This window comes from Danio rerio, chromosome 17, assembly GCF_052040795.2.
Source record: "Danio rerio strain M-AB ecotype USA chromosome 17, GRCz13ab, whole genome shotgun sequence".
In the NCBI taxonomy this organism is placed as follows: domain Eukaryota; kingdom Metazoa; phylum Chordata; class Actinopteri; order Cypriniformes; family Danionidae; genus Danio; species Danio rerio.
Genome location: NC_141037.1, coordinates 50,735,001 through 50,755,000, shown reverse-complemented (window position 1 = coordinate 50,755,000; position 20,000 = coordinate 50,735,001). Strand labels below are relative to the sequence as shown.

At 34.7% G+C, this 20,000-nt stretch overlaps 1 protein-coding gene across 4 annotated transcripts in view; it reads right to left on the bottom strand.

Annotated features, from left to right (window-relative positions):
* The window catches only part of kif26ab (kinesin family member 26Ab), a 174,298-nt gene that overhangs the window by 24,371 nt on the left and 129,927 nt on the right, over window positions 1-20,000 (bottom strand). For 3 of the 4 annotated variants that reach the window (XM_087291020.1, XM_087291021.1, XM_087291022.1), the window contains 2 exons: window positions 9,866-10,049; window positions 1,571-1,780 (listed from right to left, as the gene is read on the bottom strand). In XM_087291020.1, coding sequence (XP_087147146.1) covers window positions 1,571-1,780; window positions 9,866-10,049 — 394 coding nt within the window. Of the gene's footprint in view, window positions 1-1,570; window positions 1,781-9,865; window positions 10,050-19,497; window positions 19,911-20,000 lie in introns of those variants that run through there. The other variant, XM_087291023.1, reaches the window with a different exon arrangement.

The following is a 20,000-nucleotide window of genomic DNA, read 5'->3' as shown; positions in this document are numbered from 1 at the left end:
TTAGACACTTAGATTTAGCCCGCTCAAAAATTCACACATTACTCTTAGTTTCTGTTGCAAACTTATGCTAAAAGGGCAATAATGGTCCATCATTCCTGACCATTATCACAAACAAAACCCAGAAAAACAGGCCATAAGTAAAGTGTAAACCGATAGGTTCAAATATTCCTTTCCAGTTATCAAAGAAATAATTTGTTCCCTAAATATAGTTTTGTAACTATTAAATTGTATAAAACAAAACATTTTACATATATATCAGTGTGAAAGCTATGACTGGTGGAAAAAACATATTTTTGTAATTGTGTACAGGTCTCCACTTTTATTTTTCTTTCAGAGATAAACTATTTAGAAACAGGTGATTACTAATTATATGATCATAAACTTGTGGATCTCATACAGCTAATATTTGGTGACATTTTTTTTTTTTTACAATTATCATCCTTTTACACTTTTTTGTATCCGCCCGATGGCCAAACATCCGCAATCAATTAACCAGTGGAAAATCTTCTTTCGTCCTACACGTTTCTTACTTCTCGTTGTGTGTGCGCGAGAACTGTGAACACTTTGCAGACGCCCAAAAAGAAGTCCGGGATTTGGCTTTTAATTTCGCTTTCTAAGCCATTGTTAATTGTATGCCTTTTTAGATTAAATTTTTATTTTAGGCCTTATTTACTTTCGCTTGGCTTCGCAGCTGACATCGTGAACAGTAGAAACAATAAAGATTTAATAATTTGATCTAAACAATTCAGATAAACTTTTTTTATTTACTCAGAGAGAACAAAATTACATCTAAACTAACTGCAAAATATATGTAAGCCTAATTAACTCATTTGCCTTATTTAAATAATATTTTTTTATTCTTGTAATTATTATACTTTTTAGAAATTTTTATTCCATGAATATTTTTATTCCTTTATGTCATTTATTTCTCATTTGCTGTATATTTTTTGTAGGTAACCATGTACCGTAGGTAACAGGTGTTTATCAATCCGGCAACCACCGCAAGTATGTTTCAAACCTGTGGGAAGCTCTACATGTAACAATTTCCATGAACTTACGATATCCCTTAAATCTACTTAGTTTAAACTCTCCACCACCTAGCAACGGCTTTTCTTTAAAACGTACAATCTCAGACTTAACATATGGTTCTTTGCACAAGTACTTAAAGATGACATCCTTATTAGTTTTTAAGTAGCCCTGTCACATCGAAATCTTCCACACTTAATTATCTTCAAGTTTTTGGTCCCAAGAAGTCCCCCTTTCCACATTCGTGTCCATTTGTTAGCCACTTATCTTAAGATGGATGCCACTGGAGCTTTGGAGGACGGATAATGAACTGCGAATGAGCTGCTAGATATGCGAGTCTGGAATTCAAACTATTTTCTATACATAAAGAAACAGCTGTTGGACTCATACTTTGAAGAACGACGGTGTCCCGAAATGGGCCTTTTCGCATTAAGCTCCATGCCTTGCAAAGAATGCGTGCGTGTGCTTCTCGAATATCTTCTTGGCGCTAACTAAATGTTTTTGATCCAAAACTCACAGTAACATCTACGGCGGTGGTTCTTACTTGAGAGGCATCTTGGGAGAAAACGGCGTCGAAGGCAAACATCTTTGGGGCGGGCAGCACTGCTCGTCTGTGCACTGAGGTGGGCTGTGTGTGGAGTGAGGGGTCGTAGAGGGTCAGCTGCTTCTTACGCATGTCCACCTTCAGGAAGGACATGGACTCGGATGAATCCACAACCCCCAGAGATGGGCAGATACGCATCATCACTTTGACCTGGATATGGGGGAAGAGAAAGAAACGGTAAAGAGAAAAGAAACTGATAAAGTATAAGCAGTTTCAATTAAACAATATAACAAGAACATAATATAACAATGTAACAAGAAATTATAATAAATAATATACTAAAAAACATTTTCATAACAACATTTTTTAGTAAACAGCAAAAAAATCCTGGGTTCTACACAATGTGTTTTGAGACAATATGAAGGAATTAAGTTAACTTGTTATGTGTTTCCAATTTAAGTATACTAAACCTAAAACAAGTAAATTGTCCCAAAACAAACTCAGGAATTGTATTGTTTCAGCTTATTTTAAATAAGTAGTCTGAACAAACAACAAACATAATTTTTTTGAGTGTATAGAGTGTAGTATAATACATATATTTATAGTCAGAGTATTGTATAGTACGGAGGTTGCATTGTTTTCAAAACCTTGCACTCGAAATGCATAAGCAGTGGCGCAAAAAGGGGGTATGCAGTATATGCGGCGCATAGGGGCGCCACACATGGGGGGCGCCATTGTGCCAAAACTATTTTTGAAATTATCCATATTATCCATATTATCCATGTTTCAAATATATTTTTTTTGTTAAAAATGTTTATTTAGCATTTTATACGCCTATAATATTGTATTTTATTAAATAAAAAAATCATTCCACCCCTCCCCCCATTTTTCATACCATATACGTATTTTTATGAATTTATTATGTATCATATTGATTCATCAGGCCTTTTGGTAACTTCTTAGCTCAAAACTATTTTAATTTTAGCTACAAACAAAGTTATAACATTTCAATTAAATAGAATATTTCACACAGTTTGTTTCTGTTTTTTTTTTTTTACAGTAAACATTTGACAGTCTTTTTTATTTCACTTTTAGCAGTTTCAGTCAATTGTTCTTGCAAAGACAGACCTTACACTTCTCACAGTATGCATGTGAGAAGTAATTGCAATGTTCTTTTGCCCATTAGGACTCCCATGTCTATCATTTTGTTTTGACAAATGTAATACAAAAAGTCCAAAAGCAAGGCTAGTCAAGGTGCTATAATCATTTAGTGAGGGAAATTTAAATTGAGAAGAAATTTGGGGTGGTATGAGATGCATTTCTTTGCGACTTAACATGCTTAATGTAATTATACCTTTTACTACTTCAAAAAATACAGTTTCACAATTCTGAACACAACTGAAATAGTATGAAGCATATTGATATCTTTATGAAAAAATATCTTTAATTTATTGATGGAAATATTTTCCACATTTTATCACTTGCCTGTTTTAAAATATAGTTGGATTGAAGGGGGGCACGCAAAAGTTGAAGCCGCATACCCATCAGTAAATGTGCAGTTGCGCCCCTGTGCATAAGCATGGTTTTTTAGGTATCCAAACTGCATTTTTGCATAAATGAATAGCAGAGTTAAATATATTTTAGCATTAGATATACTGTAAAAAAATTGCTAGGCTCCATGGAATTAATTTGTGTTGAGACAATATAAAGAAATTTAGTTAATTAGAAATTAAGCGGATTAAGCTGCCTGTTAAGTTCTGTATTGATTATAAAATATTGCTTCTTACCTGTAAAGCTTTAAATAATCTAGCTCCTGTTTATCTAACCAACCTTCTGTCTCGCTACAATCCAGCTCTCTCTTTAAGATCTCAAAACTCAGGAGTAGTACCCAGAATTGCAAAGTCTACTAAAGGAGGTCAAGCCTTTTCTTTTATGACTCCCAAACTCTGGAATAGCCATCCTGATAATGTGTGAGGCTCAGACACACAATCTTAGATCAAAATTAGATTAAAGACCTATCTTTTTAAGTAAAGCATACACACAATGCATCACATGGTATGATGAATGTGCTCCATGTGGCTGAGTGGGCTTGACAAACCACCTGTTGGACACACTTTTCATGTCTTAATGCAACAGACATTTTGTTGAAATACTTATAGGTTTTGTTTGTTTGTATGTTTAGTTATATAATTCATTTTGTTCAAATCATGAACAGTAGCAACGTTAATTATTTCTTTGTTCTCCACCTGGGGATGCCCATCCCGAGGCCTCTAGAGATTGTGCAGCGCCATTGATGGGATTCAATAGCAGTGAAGAGATTATGCCAACCATCTAGGACTTCCTGGACAACACATACGCTTTATACACAAATACATTTCATTGAACAGGTACACACAGACATCACCTATATGCTATAAATATGCATATATATATATATATATATATATATATATATTTATATATATATATATATATATATATATATATATATATATATATATATATATATATATATATATATATATATCAGAGGTCGGGTTTGAACTTGATGAGCATATAGGTTAAATTATTCATTTATTTATTTGACAAATGAACAAAAACTCCTATCTGCCTTAACTCATATCTTCCTCCTGCATCGACCTGAACTGGGTGCTTGCCTGTGTGTAATCAAACGCATCAAGGGAGACTGATGCAGAGGCAGTTGTCATTAAATTCTGTGTCTTTGCCTCGGAAAGTCGACTTCTCGTGACTAAAGACCGGAAATAGCGCCACTTCAACCAGCGTTTTGTAGTTTAGAAACATTTTTCCTAAGACTGTGATCAGAACCAAGTTTGCTGGATTCTCTGAATGAGGGATTTCCCGATCATGCAAGCACTCGTTTTACTGGGAAAAAATACTATAGCACGCGCTTCTTCTGCACCAGGGGCGCAGCTGCACCCCTCTGCGTTCCGTAGTGCTCACAACACATTCCAAAGCACCTGACCTCCTTGGTTGGCTCGTAGCAGCTGTCGGCGACTAAAGATTTTTGTCGGTTTGTTCGGTCACACTTAACAATAAGGTACAATAGTTAATATTAATTCATGCATTTACTAACATGAACAAACAATAAACAATACATTTACCACTGTATTTGTTCATGTTAGTTAACGTTAGTTAATGAAAATGCAGTTGTTCATTGTTAGTTCATGTTAACTCATGGTGCATTAACTAATGTTAACAAGCATGAGTTTGGATGTTAATAATGCATTATTAAATGTTCAATTATGATTAATAAATGCTGTACATGTGTTGTTCATGATTAGTTCATGTTAGTAAATGCATTAACTAATGAACCTTATTGTAAAGTGTTATCGTTATTATTCATCTTCCACTGCATCACTTCCTCTTTTTTCACCTTTATTTTTAATATTACAACTACTTGGCCGTTTAAAGAAACTTCTCACACTCAGCTGCTATGATAGTTTTGCAACTGTACGCAGCGGTGACAAAGAGGAGACAAAACAAGGACAATCGCGATCAGCTGGACAAAAGTCAGAATTACAGTTAGCTACAAATTACAATAGATCTTCCTCAGCAAAATCCATCAAAATGACGGATCACTTTCAGATAAAGAGAAAATCTGTCAATGATGGAAAATATTCGGTTAACGCGACCTCTGATATATATATATATATATATATATATATATTGAATTCAGAATTATTAGCCCCCCTTTGTTTTTTTTTTTTGTTTTGTTTTTTGTTTTTTTTCATTTTTTAAATGTTTCCCAAATTATGTTTAACGGAGCAAGGAAATTTTCATAGTATGTCTGACAATATTTTTTTTTCTTCTGGAGAAAGCCTTAATTGTTTTGTTTCAGCTAGAATAAAAGCAGTTTCCTTTTTTTTTTTTTTTTTTAATAATTCAAGGGGGCTAATAATTCTGACTTCAACGGTATATACAGTTGAATAATATTAACTAGATATTTTTCAAGACACTTCTATACAGCCTAAAGTGACATTTAAAGGCTTAACTAGGATTATTAGGTTAACTAGGCAGGTTAAAGTAATTAGGCAAGTTATTGTAAGTTATTGTATAATATATATATATATATATATATATATATATATATATATATATATATATATATATATATATATATATTTTTTTTTTTTTTTTTTTTTTTTTAATATCATCCAGAAGTAAAAATATTTTAAGACATACTGTGAAAATTTCTTTGATCGGTTAAACATCATTTGTAAAATATAAAAAAAAAAAATTAAAGCGGGCTAATAATCCTGACTTCAACTATATATACCATTATTAATTTACCAAAAATAATATATAGCACTTATGACTGTCGAGCAGCTATTCCTGTTTTAACATCAACTCATTTTACAAACCAAACAGCTGAATAACAAAGGGAACTTACTTCATAAAAAAAGAAAACTGTAATTGCATCATCACTGCTGACCACACACAAAGTAAACCAACAAAACCAGCCATTAACAAATAGACCATCTTTAGCAATGCCACACATAGTGACGATTGTGTCACGGTGCGCTACTAAGACCATTTGCAGCGAATACAGTAAAGAAAAACAAACACACTTAAGGAAAGCCTCTTGCCCTTAATACAGCATTCAGAGCCGCACAAAGCCACAGTCTTCCACGGGTGATTTGTAGCAGAGATATAATTACAACATTCAGGCTCCAGTGCTACGAAACAATGTCTGCACTACTGATCCTATTCCACGGCACCCGGGGCCAAGCGGCATGCCTGCGCCACAGCGGCGGCCTGGTATGAACTCCCCCTTTTCCGCTCCGCAGGGGCCGATTACACTGATGGACATGTGCACGTGGTGAACGAATCACGCCGGCCGTGACATTGGAAATAGGCTACCATATATGACGGGCCCCCCGAATGGGACCAGCCACCCAGACACCACAGAAATGTGGGACTGTCGAGTTTTACATTTGTTGGCAATTTGATACGTGAGGAGAGTTTGATCCCTGTAGTGTGGCTGCTGGCTTCACACCTCCTAAACTCTGCTCTCGAAATGACGTCCTACAAGCTTCTGCAACAATCCAAAGTGTAATTAACTCGATGTGTCAAACATCTACCGACAACTGGAGCTCTGTTAGAGTTATAAGTGGACAATTAAATGACTTATTAAGGGACAGTTTGAGACATATATCATACCAAACAAAAATAAAATAAAAACCAATGGTCAGACTGCGGTCACTGTTACAACATCACATGTTAGAATGAAAACATTGTATTTATTGTAGAAGTTATCTTCATCCACACTATACAGCCTACAATCAGAATAACGTGAACATTAATGCTTACTTTTACCAAAATCCCTTTAAGGCAAGTCAATGCACTTGGTGGCCATCTTTGAAACGCCTCTCAGGCAGTTTGCTCAGGCATTTTGTTTGAATGGGGAAACATTAAATTCTTTAAAATTGCTTGCCAAGCTTACAATTAAATTTCATATTAGGAATCAACAATGAAATTAAACAACAACTGTGTCTTTAGTTTAATTTCTAAACATTCGTATTTCAAAATCTGCAGCCCCTCCCCTGAAAAATCGTCAGTCGTGATTGGCTCCTGTACTAGCAGGCAGGGCTTCATTCAGCAATAATGACTGTTACACTATTCCCCATTAAAACCTATGTGAGTGATATGTCATGTCATATATATTCTATAGTCTTTGCTTTTACTATATCCCCAGGGTGCAAATTACAAGGGTGTTTAGTGAGGATTGACCCCTCTAATTAATGCTTGATCCTCTTTTAACTCCTCTTGTAACTCTTCACTTTAGCTTTATCTTTGTGGATCAGTGGCTATGTTTCCATCCAAAAATGCAAATTAACTTAATGCACAAAACTGGAATGCCACATAAAAGATGTGCGAATAAAGCAGTGTTTACATGCAACCAATCAAAGCAAACAGAATCGTCACTTCCTGATTAACTGGTGCCAAATATCAACATTAAAGATTTTTTTTTTTCTGCGATTGTTATTTGCTGTGGTAGGAGAAGCTGCGTAAATCTTTTTCAAATTTATTTATTTAATAAATGTTTTGTGCCTAAAAAGAAAATCCTGACATGCAATGAACGTGTGGTGGCGTTTGAAGACGTCAACGAGCGTCAACCGCAGAGCACAGACGCAATCCACAATTCTACAGAAAATTTATAATATATAACACTAATTTTGAGATTGTTAAGACGTTTTAGAATCACCAAAACACATTTTAGATGTTTTACAGTGTGCTCAAGCCAGCTGATTTGTCTATACACAAACATTTTTAGCATCACATGATCTCTCATAACAAAATCACATGACTTTTTTAATGCACATTCTGGAATGTGTTTGGTAAAAGTGTTTCCACTGTAGTTTATGCACATTTTTTCTTATGAAATAAAAAGTTTATACACAACAAAATGCGCATAAAAAATATGTGGATGGAAACGTAGCTACTGACTGCAGGAAAAATGTTAAAGCCAGAAAGTAACATCCATGATTAATGAGGGACCACCATAATATTAAACGTATAAATTTTCGGAAATATTTTGTAATTATTATTAAAATGACAAATGTTAAAATGAAATATTCACACGTCTACAAAAAAAGTCTGGGTGCTATAAATAGATTTAATTTAACAAAGTTATTAAATTACAAAAATTGAAAATGACCAGAATGTTAATTTGGTCCCACTTTATTTTGATTGTCAATTTGTTGACTTTAAGCTACATTGCATCCATATTCCAACTAATTCTCATTAGATTATAAGACGACTTTTAGCTTGGGGTTAGGGTTAGTTTAAGTTGACATGTATTGCAAAGTGTCTTATGGTCAGTTAAATGTCTGTTGAAGGAGCAGTATTAACATATCAAGCAGACATTCTACCAATACTCAAATGGACCATCAAAATTACCGGTAGTTCTAGTGTCAAAGCTGGCATTTCACACTCTTCTCACTTTTGTCATGAGACATGTGAGAACCATTGACATCAATGGGAACAATACAGTAAACATTTTCAGCAAATATGCAGTCTTTTTTGGCTTCTGAAGGCTTGGAATACCGTTTAAAATTCACACTTTTACTCAGCATTTTGTCCTTTTTGGAGCTAGACAGCTACTGAAATTACAGCACATGTCTTGCATCCTTCTGGATAAGTTGGTCATTGTGCAAACAAAATGGTTACACAGACGGCTGAGCCATTATTCTAATGCCTGCAGCTTTTTTTAGTTCTCCCAAAAGCTGCCAACAACTGGAGTCCATTCAGGCAGCAGCATCAGATGCGTGTTTGCAGTAGTAGGAAGAGGAAGCTCATTAGTGAGGCTGGGACGTAATGAGTCCATTCTCAGTGGGTACTTATCAATCATTTCACTGGGCTACAGCTTTTGGCATGACACTCTACAATCATCTCTCAGAGCAGGTGGCATCTAATCTGGAACAAATCCTCTTCATCACCATATATACTGTAATATAGTGCTAAAGACAAACCCTCTGGACATTGAGGAGGGGATATGTACATACTGAAGAATTCTAGTCTTGGCCAAAATCCCAATTTGAGAAACCTAAACACACAATCTGTTCACCATCAATAACATACCGTACTCAGAAACTTGGGTAGTTTTGGGTACTGTATATGGCTGGATGATGGATTCCAAATGCATTTTTGTGAAAGATTAAGGGTGCGTTTACATGACAACAGTACAGCGAAAATGTATGTTTTTACTTGGATTTTAAAAGAAGCTCCACATTTACACAACATATTCAAAATGATCTGCACTGACACACTTGCAAAATGGACCAAAAATCTGCATTACCTATACCAGGTCAGTAACTGTCAACTTTAGTGCAAAAAAAAAAGTTTGTTATTTAGATTTGTTGTCTTCTTTCTAGTCCAAATATCAAAAAAAAAAAAAATTCTAGATCAAGAAGCACTTTCTAGATGATTGACTCGTTTTAAGAAATAATAAGCCAACATTAAGTGAGTTTTCCTTGAAACAAGCAAAATAATCTTGTTTTTCCTTTTGGAACATTTTCATTTTGCTTGTTTTAAGAAACAACTCATTTCATTTTGACATATTATATCTTAAAACAAGACCGTGGTGGTATTTTTCAAAACTTTATAAACATTGAACCCATTTTCAGTGTCAAAAACACCACTGCTGTAAAAATAAACAGACAAAATTTATAAAACGTTCCCTGTTTTTGGTTGAAAATATTGTTGCGTAAACAGCCCCTATTGTGTGAATTAGCTATTACAATGGTGGAGGTAAAAGAAGAAAAGCTGCCTGACCTTGCCCATGCCAGGGTTCTCCTTGGCCTTTGACCCTGCCCTGAGCAGACATGGTGGAGCAGGTGGAGGGGAAAACTGGAGGACAGCACTAAAGTTAGTAGGGTAGATGGAGGGCTCCTGGGGGTACACCAGTGGCGGCTGCTGCTTCTTCCTTTTGGATGATAGATTCAGCTTCTGAGCAGCCCTGAGATGACAAACAAAAAAATTTATAACACAGATTAGGAGTTTATAATATTAGGTAGAATAAACGTTTAGGGTTCTCACTAAAAGAAATCAGTTAATTGGCAGTTCATGTATTTTGTGATTGACAAGTGTTTTTTCCTTTATTAACTGTTATTAATTGTATTTTGGGACCTTGATCTCTGCTCTGTCAATTTATGATGTTGATATTTCATCTCTACAACTCAACAAAGTGACTTTTATTGACATTTTAGTAGTTTGAAATAATGTAAAGTGTGAGAAATAATATATAGAGAAACAAGTCTTTAAAATAACAGAAAATGTACTGGCTGTACCGTAACATACAGCACCAACGCAGACAATATTTCGCTTCAAACTAATAAAACTGTTAATAAAAGTCACTTTTTTTGAGATCGAGGTACCAAAATGCCATTCAAAAGTATAAATAAAGGGGAAAATAAAAACATAAATCACAAAATGCAGAAAAATGCTAATTTATGGATTTTTTTCACAGTGTATAAACCTGATATATGGCACATATGCAAATTACACATTTAACATACAAGTTCTTGTTTAGATTTCACACGTCAGAATTATTAGCCCCCTTTTGAAATGTTTTTTTTTTTTTTTTTTTTTTTTATATTTACCAAATGATGTTTAACAAAGCCAGGAAATTTTCACAGTATGTTTGATGTTTGATTACGTTTTTTCTTCTGGAAAAAGTCTTATTTGTTTTATTTCGGCTAGAATAAAAGTAGTTTTTAAATTTTTAAAAAACATTTTTCAGACAACTTATAAGCCCCTTTAAGCTATTTTTTTTCCGATAGTCTAAAAAACAAACCATCCGTATACAATAACTTGCCTAATTACCCTAACCTGCATAGTTAACCTAAATAACCTAATTAAGCATTTACATGTCACTTTAAGCTGTATAGAAGTGTCTTGAAGAATATCTAGTCAAATATTATTTACTGTCATCATGACAAAGATAAAATAAATCAGTTATCAGAAATAAGTTTTTAAAACTATTATGTTTAGAAATGTGCTGAAACAATCTTTCTTCCGTTAAATAGAAATTGGGGAAAAAAATAAACAGGGGTGTTAATGATTCAAGGGGTGAATAATTCTGAACTCAACTTTATATGTGTGTGTGTGTATGTATATATATATATATATATATATATATATATATATATATATATATATATATATATATATATATATATATATATATATATATATATATATATATATATATATATATATATATATATATATATATGCAACATATATTTCAACATTTAGCAAAAAGTTTGATAAGACCTAATACAACAAAGATAAAAAATAAAAATAAAAAAAGATCACAATATCAACATCCTATATCAAAAGTATGGATTCAAATATTCAAATGACTTCATTGTTGTATATTGTTTTGCAAATTAACATCCCAACTATTTATTTAGAAACATCCTTTGGTTGATCATGAGAATGATGACTACAGATGTAAATAAGATTCATTTCTTTTTCCATTCGAGGGGCTTTGCCATCATGATGGCTTTGTTTCCAGGACCAGGTGGACAGTGAAGAACTCTATTCACACTTTTCCTACTAGAAGACCTGAAGTTAAGCAATTCAAACTTTGAAGTTTTTAAAACTACTGAAGTGATTGTAACTTTGCATGCCACGTGCATCAGATGTTCAACCAGTGGTTTGTGGGTTGATACTAAATACGTATAGAAATCCTAAAGATAAAGTAGCAAAATATAGCTTATTAAAAATTCATGATGAATTGAGTGCAAAATAATAAAAAAACAACTAACAGGCTTTTGGGAACTTCAACAGATATCTGATATAGAGCAATAGATATCCAAGGCTCCTAGATTGTGGAGAGCCACTCAATCAGATCCAAAAACCTGTAAAGAGATAATGCCAACCCTATAAGGACCTAAAGAGATGATGCCAAAAATTTGAGATATTTGAAGAAACACTTAACATGTATTATTATTCAGTCACTCAGTTCATTTTCGGCTTAGTCCCTTTATTAATCAGGGGTCACCACAGCAGAATGAACTGCTAAGTTAGCATATGTTTTATGCAGCGGATGCCCTTCCAGCTGCAACCCATCACTGGGAAACATCCATACACACTCATACACACATACACTATGGACAATTTAGCTTACCCAATTCACCTATACCACTTGTCTTTGGACTGTGGGGGAAACCCACAAAAAGCACCCGCAAGAAACCCACGAGTTCAGGGAGAGAACATGCAAACTCCACACAGAGGCCCAAACCAGCGATCTTCTTGCTGTGAGGCGATCGAGCTACCCATTGCGCCACTGTGACACCCCAAGTGTATTATTATTACATGTAGATATTATTTATTTTGGAAAGACTCTATAACTGGAGGTTATGTATAATGCTAAGCCTTTACACAACCACTTTTCTGATTTTGACCATAATGTAATGATGTGCACATTTTGTAAAGCTGCTTTGGAACAATAAATACTGTAAAAACATAAACTTGATTGAACTGAAATAAAATATAACATACAAAGGTGTAGACTGAGGTATGTGTAGCATAAAAACACAATCTCAATGAATCAGTCAACTGAATTCTCTCAAAAGAGTCGATCTGTCAGAGGGGGGTCAATTAAAATTGGGCCAGAACTCTGTCACCGGAGGGAAAAGCGATTTTCAGAGGAACCCTACGTGTTTAAAAGAATTTTCTTTTTCACTCTGACAGAGGGGTGTACGTCCAAAAATCATTTTGGTATTTTCCTGATTGATTTAATGGTAGAGCTTGACATTTAAAACTTGATGCTGTAAATTCAGACCTTAAAGGTCAAAAGCCCCCTATCGCATTGCCAAGGTAAACACAGACCAGCTCCCTCTTTCTCCACAGGCAGCCTTTCCCCTCTTTATTTCACAACTAAATAGTCACACTGTGCTCAGAAACCCTTGAAAAAATGTCCTCTAAAAAAAAAAAACGTAAAAGTGAAGCTAATGGGGTCAGCCCTGCATTTACCCTTAACAGTAGCCATTTGCTAAGTCTGGCTTTACAGTGACCCAGTTAGAGTCTGGAAATTAATCTGAATATCCATGTGAGGTGTCACTGTAGCCCTCCAGAAACAGTAGCTACGTTCCCAGCGAAGTCAATGGAATATATTTAAGACTGAACTATACAATTGTTCTGGTGATTGGTGGAAAAGTGAAAAAAGCTAAGGCTATCAAGTGACGTTTGGAGGCTTAGCTCGCATTAAGAAGTACATTAAGGCTGTTCACTTGGGCTGAAGTGTTACGGCGGAGGACTAAGTAAAGGAAAGCTGTCCACAGCGGTCTTTAACCATGATCGCACTAAATGCCGCAATAATCAAGAGTGAAGGAGACCCTGGACAATAACACTCACTGTGGTAGTACATTGCAGCTCAAACTCCAGTCGTCATCTGTTTATGCCTTAAACTCATTTTGGAGGATTTCCAGAGTTCTTTTCTTCTTCAGAAAACTAGGAGACCAATTAGTTTAAGTAAAAGGTGACTGATGTAATCATTCGGTGTATTTATTTATTTATAGCATTTCAAACAAACGTTTTTCAAATTAACTGACTTAAATACACATGTGGTATAACCATCAAGGAACCATTAACCTTACATACATGGTAATGTAGACTTAACCATTATTTAGTTGAAGTCAAAATTAGCCCCTCTGAATTATTAGACCCCCTGTTTATTTTTTTCACTAATTTCTGTATAATGGAGAGCAGATTTTTTAAGACATTTCTAAACATAACAACAGTTTTAACTACTCACTTCTAATAACTCATATATTTTATCTTTGCCATGATGACAGTAAATAACATTTTAGACATGTTTCAAGACACTTCTATACAGCTTTACATTAAATTAGGTTAATTAGGTTAACTAGCCAGGTATAATGATTGTTTGTTCTGTAGACTATGGAAAAAAATATATATTTTTAAAGAGGCTAATAGTTTTGTCATTAAAATAGTGTTTAAAAAATAATAACTGCTTTTATTCTAGCCTAAATAAAATAAATAAGACTTTCTCCTGAAGAAAAAAATATTATCTGACATACAGTGGACATTTTCTTGCTCTGTTAAACATCATTTGGGAAATATAAAATAAATTAATTAATTAATAAAAATCAAAGATGGGCTAATAATTCTGACTTCAACTGTGGTAAATAGATATACTTTTTTTATCAGTTGTCCTCACTTGACGCTGGTGTTTTGCTAGTTTTATTTCCCCATCATCCCTGGTATTTTCCTCCATGTTGGTTGCACCTCATAACCTTGTTGTGCAAAACAAAACAAAAAAAGCAAATGTAAAAATATTTTTCCCCATTAACTTTTGTTGGGGTGTCACTCCATTTGACATCTTACAGCAGGGGTGCCCACACTTTTTCAGCATCCAAGCTTCTTATAAAATGACCAACTCAAAACGATCTACCTAGTATAAAAATGCAAAACAAATATTTATTTATTAACATATTGAGAATTCTTTATTTGTACACTATATATTGATGTACCTTGACAAACCGTATGAACCCATATTGTGTAACAGCCTTCAACTCTCTACATATATTTCGTCATTACCTTAAGCCTGGTTTATACTTCTGCATCAAGTAATTGACATGACCCACGACGCATGCAATCTGCGTAGCTGTGCACTTATACTTCTGCGCACTTTTTCTGTTGCTCTGCCATAACACTTCAGAAACAATTGCTGGCAGTAGCTGTTTATGTTTCTCTGTGTCTAGTTTCTTTGCTGGTATTTTGTTTTTTTTCTGAACGCTACATTAATGTACCAGTATATAGCTCAAACTTGCTCCTTTTGTGGCTGGAATCGGCAGACATGCAACAACTTTAGCCTTAAGGTAAACACAAAAAAAAACAGTCTCCATCCGGAGCTGCTTCACGAGACTCCAAACTTGTAAACACTCGCTCCATCGGGCTTGCGCCATCGGGCTCTAACCTCCACCCAGACTCGTCAGCACTACCAATCCGACCAATCACAGAGCATGCGCTATGCATCGTTCCGATGTGTAGTTAAATTTTTTTAAAGGTGCGCGTCAACGTTGACAACGGCCACGGCGAGGGCTATGCGACCACGCGTATAGGCTGGGCCGTAGCATGCACATGTGCTTCACATAGAAGTATAAACCAGCCTTTACTCTGATGACCAGCATTGAATAAAGTCAGCCAGTGAAGTATAGTCTAGGCAGTAGCTGCTGATATTTGGACTTAACCGCACCAACTTCGCTAGATGATGCAAAATTATAGTCGCAACAGTTTTATGCGCATGTGTGGTTACCCATGTGTCACATGGACAGAAATCAGACTGGCTGCCCTGTATGTCAATCAATTCGTCAAATTTCCGTGAGGATGGATGATAGGCTGATGTCTAATTTTTAATGCCATGCAATCTACCCATGCAACCTTTGCAATCGACCGGTAGATTGTAATCAACCAGTAGATTGCGATCAACGTATGGGCACCTCTGTCTTACAGCATAAAGTAGGCTCTAAGGGCTCATGTACTGAGTTTGACACAGATGCATTGTTGTTGCTTTTGTTTTGTTTGTTTGTTTATTTGTTTAGTTTTTATGTTCTCTTTCCCAATATTTTTTTCTCTATGTTGGTTACATCATGACTTTGTTGTGCAGTCTAAATAAATTAAAAAAAAAATGTGAAAACACTTTTTATAAAACAAATAGAGTCGCTATATTATTTATCAAATCTGAACTTTAATTTGTATTAAGTCAGGTGATTGGCTGGGCCATTCTACAGCTTTTTTTTTTTTTTTTTTTTTAAAGCATTTGAGAGTTTCCTTGGGTGTGTTTTGGATCAATGTCTTGCTGAAATGTCCACCCTGGTTTCATCTTCACCATCCAGCTATAATGTAGATGTTAAACTGAAGCAGCGAATATTACCTTACAATGAGGATGGGCAAAGGGTTGTTGAAGAACTACTAGCTGCAGTCTGGGCATTCACTGCCTTTCTACACCTCACTTTCTTCATGTATTCAATACTTTTTCCTGTTATTAAGCATAACTTCATTTGTGAACTAATTAGGTTTAGTTTTCTTTGCATATATGGATTTATTTGGTTTTTTGCAAACATCTGCGGAAAATTTCAAATCAACGGCAACTATAGGAATATCTTTTCTGAGAAAAAAGGTGACATGTTCAATGCTTATTTCCCCCACTGTATATAACAAATTATGCATAAGTTATTATATCAGTTTTAATATATCAGTCCAAAAGTGATGAATAAAATCATCAAATATTTATTGTTCTCTATCTTGAGATATCCTGTGATGCAGTAAAATCATTAAGGAAAATATAAAAGGCAGAGAGAACAAGAGAAATACAGTGAAAGACATTATGGTGGAAAATTGCTTATCTTTCCATTTATTTTTTTAAGCCCTAATCATTTGCTTTGGACATGCATGTGTGTGTATGCGTCTACACCCTTTCTTTCTCCAGCTCTCTTTGCATCACTCCATGCCTCTAGAAGTGTCAGCCCCTCCCCTTCCTTTTCTCTCTCTACACTCCTCTTTTCTGTGTCTCTGTCCGTCCCGGGAGCACATTCACCCAGCACACCACCGCTGATGAAATAATTATAACATCCTGGAGGAATACAGGAGCAGCTCCTCCCCGGGGACCTGACCACCCTCAAGAGCTGTTTGTGTGTGTGTGTGTGTGTGTGTGTGTGTGTGTATGTGTGTGTGTGTGTGTGTGTGTGTGTGTGTGTGTGTGTGTGCGTGTGTGCACGAAGAGACGAAAGGATTGCAGAAATGTGTGAGCACTGCATTCAGAAAGCATTATTAGTAAGACAGAAGACATGAGGGAAGAGTCCAAGAAAACAGAGAGGAAGAATAAATCAGACACAGCAATTATTATTTTTTTTTTGGGTGTGTGATGTATGTGCATCTGTCAAAAATAAGAACAAATATAATGATAAAACATGTAGACCAAAACTGATCAATTAATTTGTCCAAACTAGTCAGGTATGAATGGACCAATAGATTAATGAACGAACGAATGTACAAATGAACGAACGGATAAACGAATGAATGATGGATGGACAAACAAACAGATGGATGGACTAAGGAACAAACAAACTGCACATACAAAATAAATATATAAATTTTTAGATCTATTTAAAAATGTAAAAAAATAAGAATCCCAAATGAATGAATGAATCAATGGATCACTCATTCAATCCAATCTTCCATCCATTAAATGATTGGTGAATGAATAAATGAATCAATAAATAATCAATCGATGAATGAATAAATGAATGAATGAATGAATAATTGAATCAATCAATCAATCAATCAATCAATCAATCAATCAATCAATCAATCAATCAATCAATCAATCAATCAATTAACCCATTCCACCATCAATTGATTAAATGATGAATGAATGAGCGAATTAATGAATGAATGAATCAATCAATCAATGGATGGATGGATGAATGAAAAAATTACAATCAGTCAATCTATTCTTCCATGCATTGACTGATTAATGAATGAATGAATGAATCAATCAATCAATCAATCAATCAATCAATCAATCAATCAATCAATCAATCAATCAAGGAAATTAATCAAGAACCGAATCAATCATTTAATGAATGGGCGGATGGATGAATTAATCAATGAGTCAATAAATGAGTCAGTCAATCAATCAATCAATCAATCAATAAATCAATCAATTTTTACATTCATTGGTTGATTGAAAATTGAATGAATGATTTTAAAAAATGAATGAATCAAGAAATAAAACTAAAATGAATCAATCAATCGATGGGTGGACGAATGAATAAATGACTCAATTAATCAATCCATTATTCCATCCATTGATTAATTGATGAATGAATCAATCAATGAATGAATCAATCAAAGAATAAATCAATAAATCCATGAATGAATGAATGAATGAATGAATTAATGAATGAATGATCAATTAATCAATGGGTGTGTGAATGAATGATTCAATCAATCAATTCCATTCATTGATTGATTAATGAATACATTAATCAAGGAATTAATCAATTAATCGATAAATAAATGCATGAATGACTCAATCATTAATTCCATTCTTTCATCCATTGATTGATTGATTGATGAATGAATGAATGAATGAATGAATGAATGAATGAATGAATGAATGAATGAATGAATGAATGAATGAATGAATGAATGAATGAATGAATGAATGATTAAAAAATTGAATCAAGGAATGAATCAATCAATCAGTGGATATATGTATTAATAAATAACACAATCAATCCATTCTTCCATCCATTGATTGATGAATGCATTAATCAATAAATGAATCATTGAATGAATCAATGAATCATTCAGTAAATCAATCAATCAATAGATGAATGAATGGATGAATAAAATAGAAATTTGCATGCATGCATAAATTAATGCATATATTTACATTTGTAAAACTAATATGAATACTGAATGAATGAATGAATGAATGAATGAATGAATGAATGAATGAATGAATGAATGAATGAATGAATGAATGAATGAATGAATGAATTTAAGCTTAGAAAGAAAAATAAAAGATCATTCATTTTATATCTCAAATTAGATGTTTCCAATTTTTTAAAGCTTTATTCTCAAAGTACCCTCCAAAAACCCCAAAAAGTGTCAAGCTTTGACATTAAATGCTTGTACAGTACTGAAGCACCGCATGGATCCACAATAACAGCTCAAGCATGCTCAGCACGCACACCTGTACACTAATGCTGAAATTAATTGCTTGTTGAAGCACACGCGGGCTCTCTCTCACTTTTTCTCTCCTTCTCTCTCTCTCGCTCTTCAATTCATTTTAAAAGAGCTTTATTGGAATGACTTCTCAAGTAATCCCAAAGCATTACAGATCACATAAATAATAAATATAACAGTAAAGTGATAGAATAATACATATATACATAGAAAGAAAACACAATTTGGAATTTTATTAAATATTATTGCACAAATACAAGTGAAAAAAGACTAATGAAAAAGATATTAAAAGAAAAAAATTATAATCTCTCTCTCTTTACTTCTCTACATCTTCACCAAAAAAACTGTCTCAGTTCATGAATGGCGAGCAGCTATAACCCACCCAGCCATGTGCTCGCACTTTCTAGTAGCCCACCTGCTCAAACTCACTGCAACAAGCAAAGGGCGCACTAAACAAACGCGCTTTGACATGTTCCACCGTCAAGCAGCAATCCATATCCCACGTATGTATAAACAACCAGACAGCAGCCTTTGTAGAGTTTGGCAGGTGAGCTCGGGGGACGAATCCCGAATTCCTGCCTTCAAACCGGCTGTGTTGAAACTGACATCTGGGTCAAAACACACACACACACACACCCACAAACAAAGAGAGAGAGAAAAGCTTTAAAAGTACTCACACTTCTTTCCAATCCATCATCTAACGTATGCACAACTCATAGCCAGACGGTTGCAGATAGGATGCAAGAAAACTGTGCGCTCTGAGTGTCCGATCCCACATTTTGCCATCAAAAAGGAGAGATCCCAAAATGAAATGTGCAAAAAGTCAACGCAAAATGCTTCTTGGTGGTCAAATCCCATTCTTAGCGCTCAAACATCTGCAGATGGTGGAAGTTTAGAGTCTCTGCATGATCTCCAGAACTTTCCTCCTTCACGTTCAGGATGTTTAAATCCTCTCTGCAGCCTCCGCTAAACCACACGGCACTCTGTGTCAGTTAGTCCGGCTCCTGAGTCAACCATCCAGATGGTTTTTGTCATCTATCCTTGAGTGTGTGTTTTTTTCTCTTTCTCTCTCCGTGTGGAATCCAGCATTGGGGATTCGCCTCTTGCTGCAGGAGGATTGAGTCCTGCTTCTCTCTTTCTTCACTCGGTCCAGCCCCTTTTCACTCCCCTCGGCCAGAAA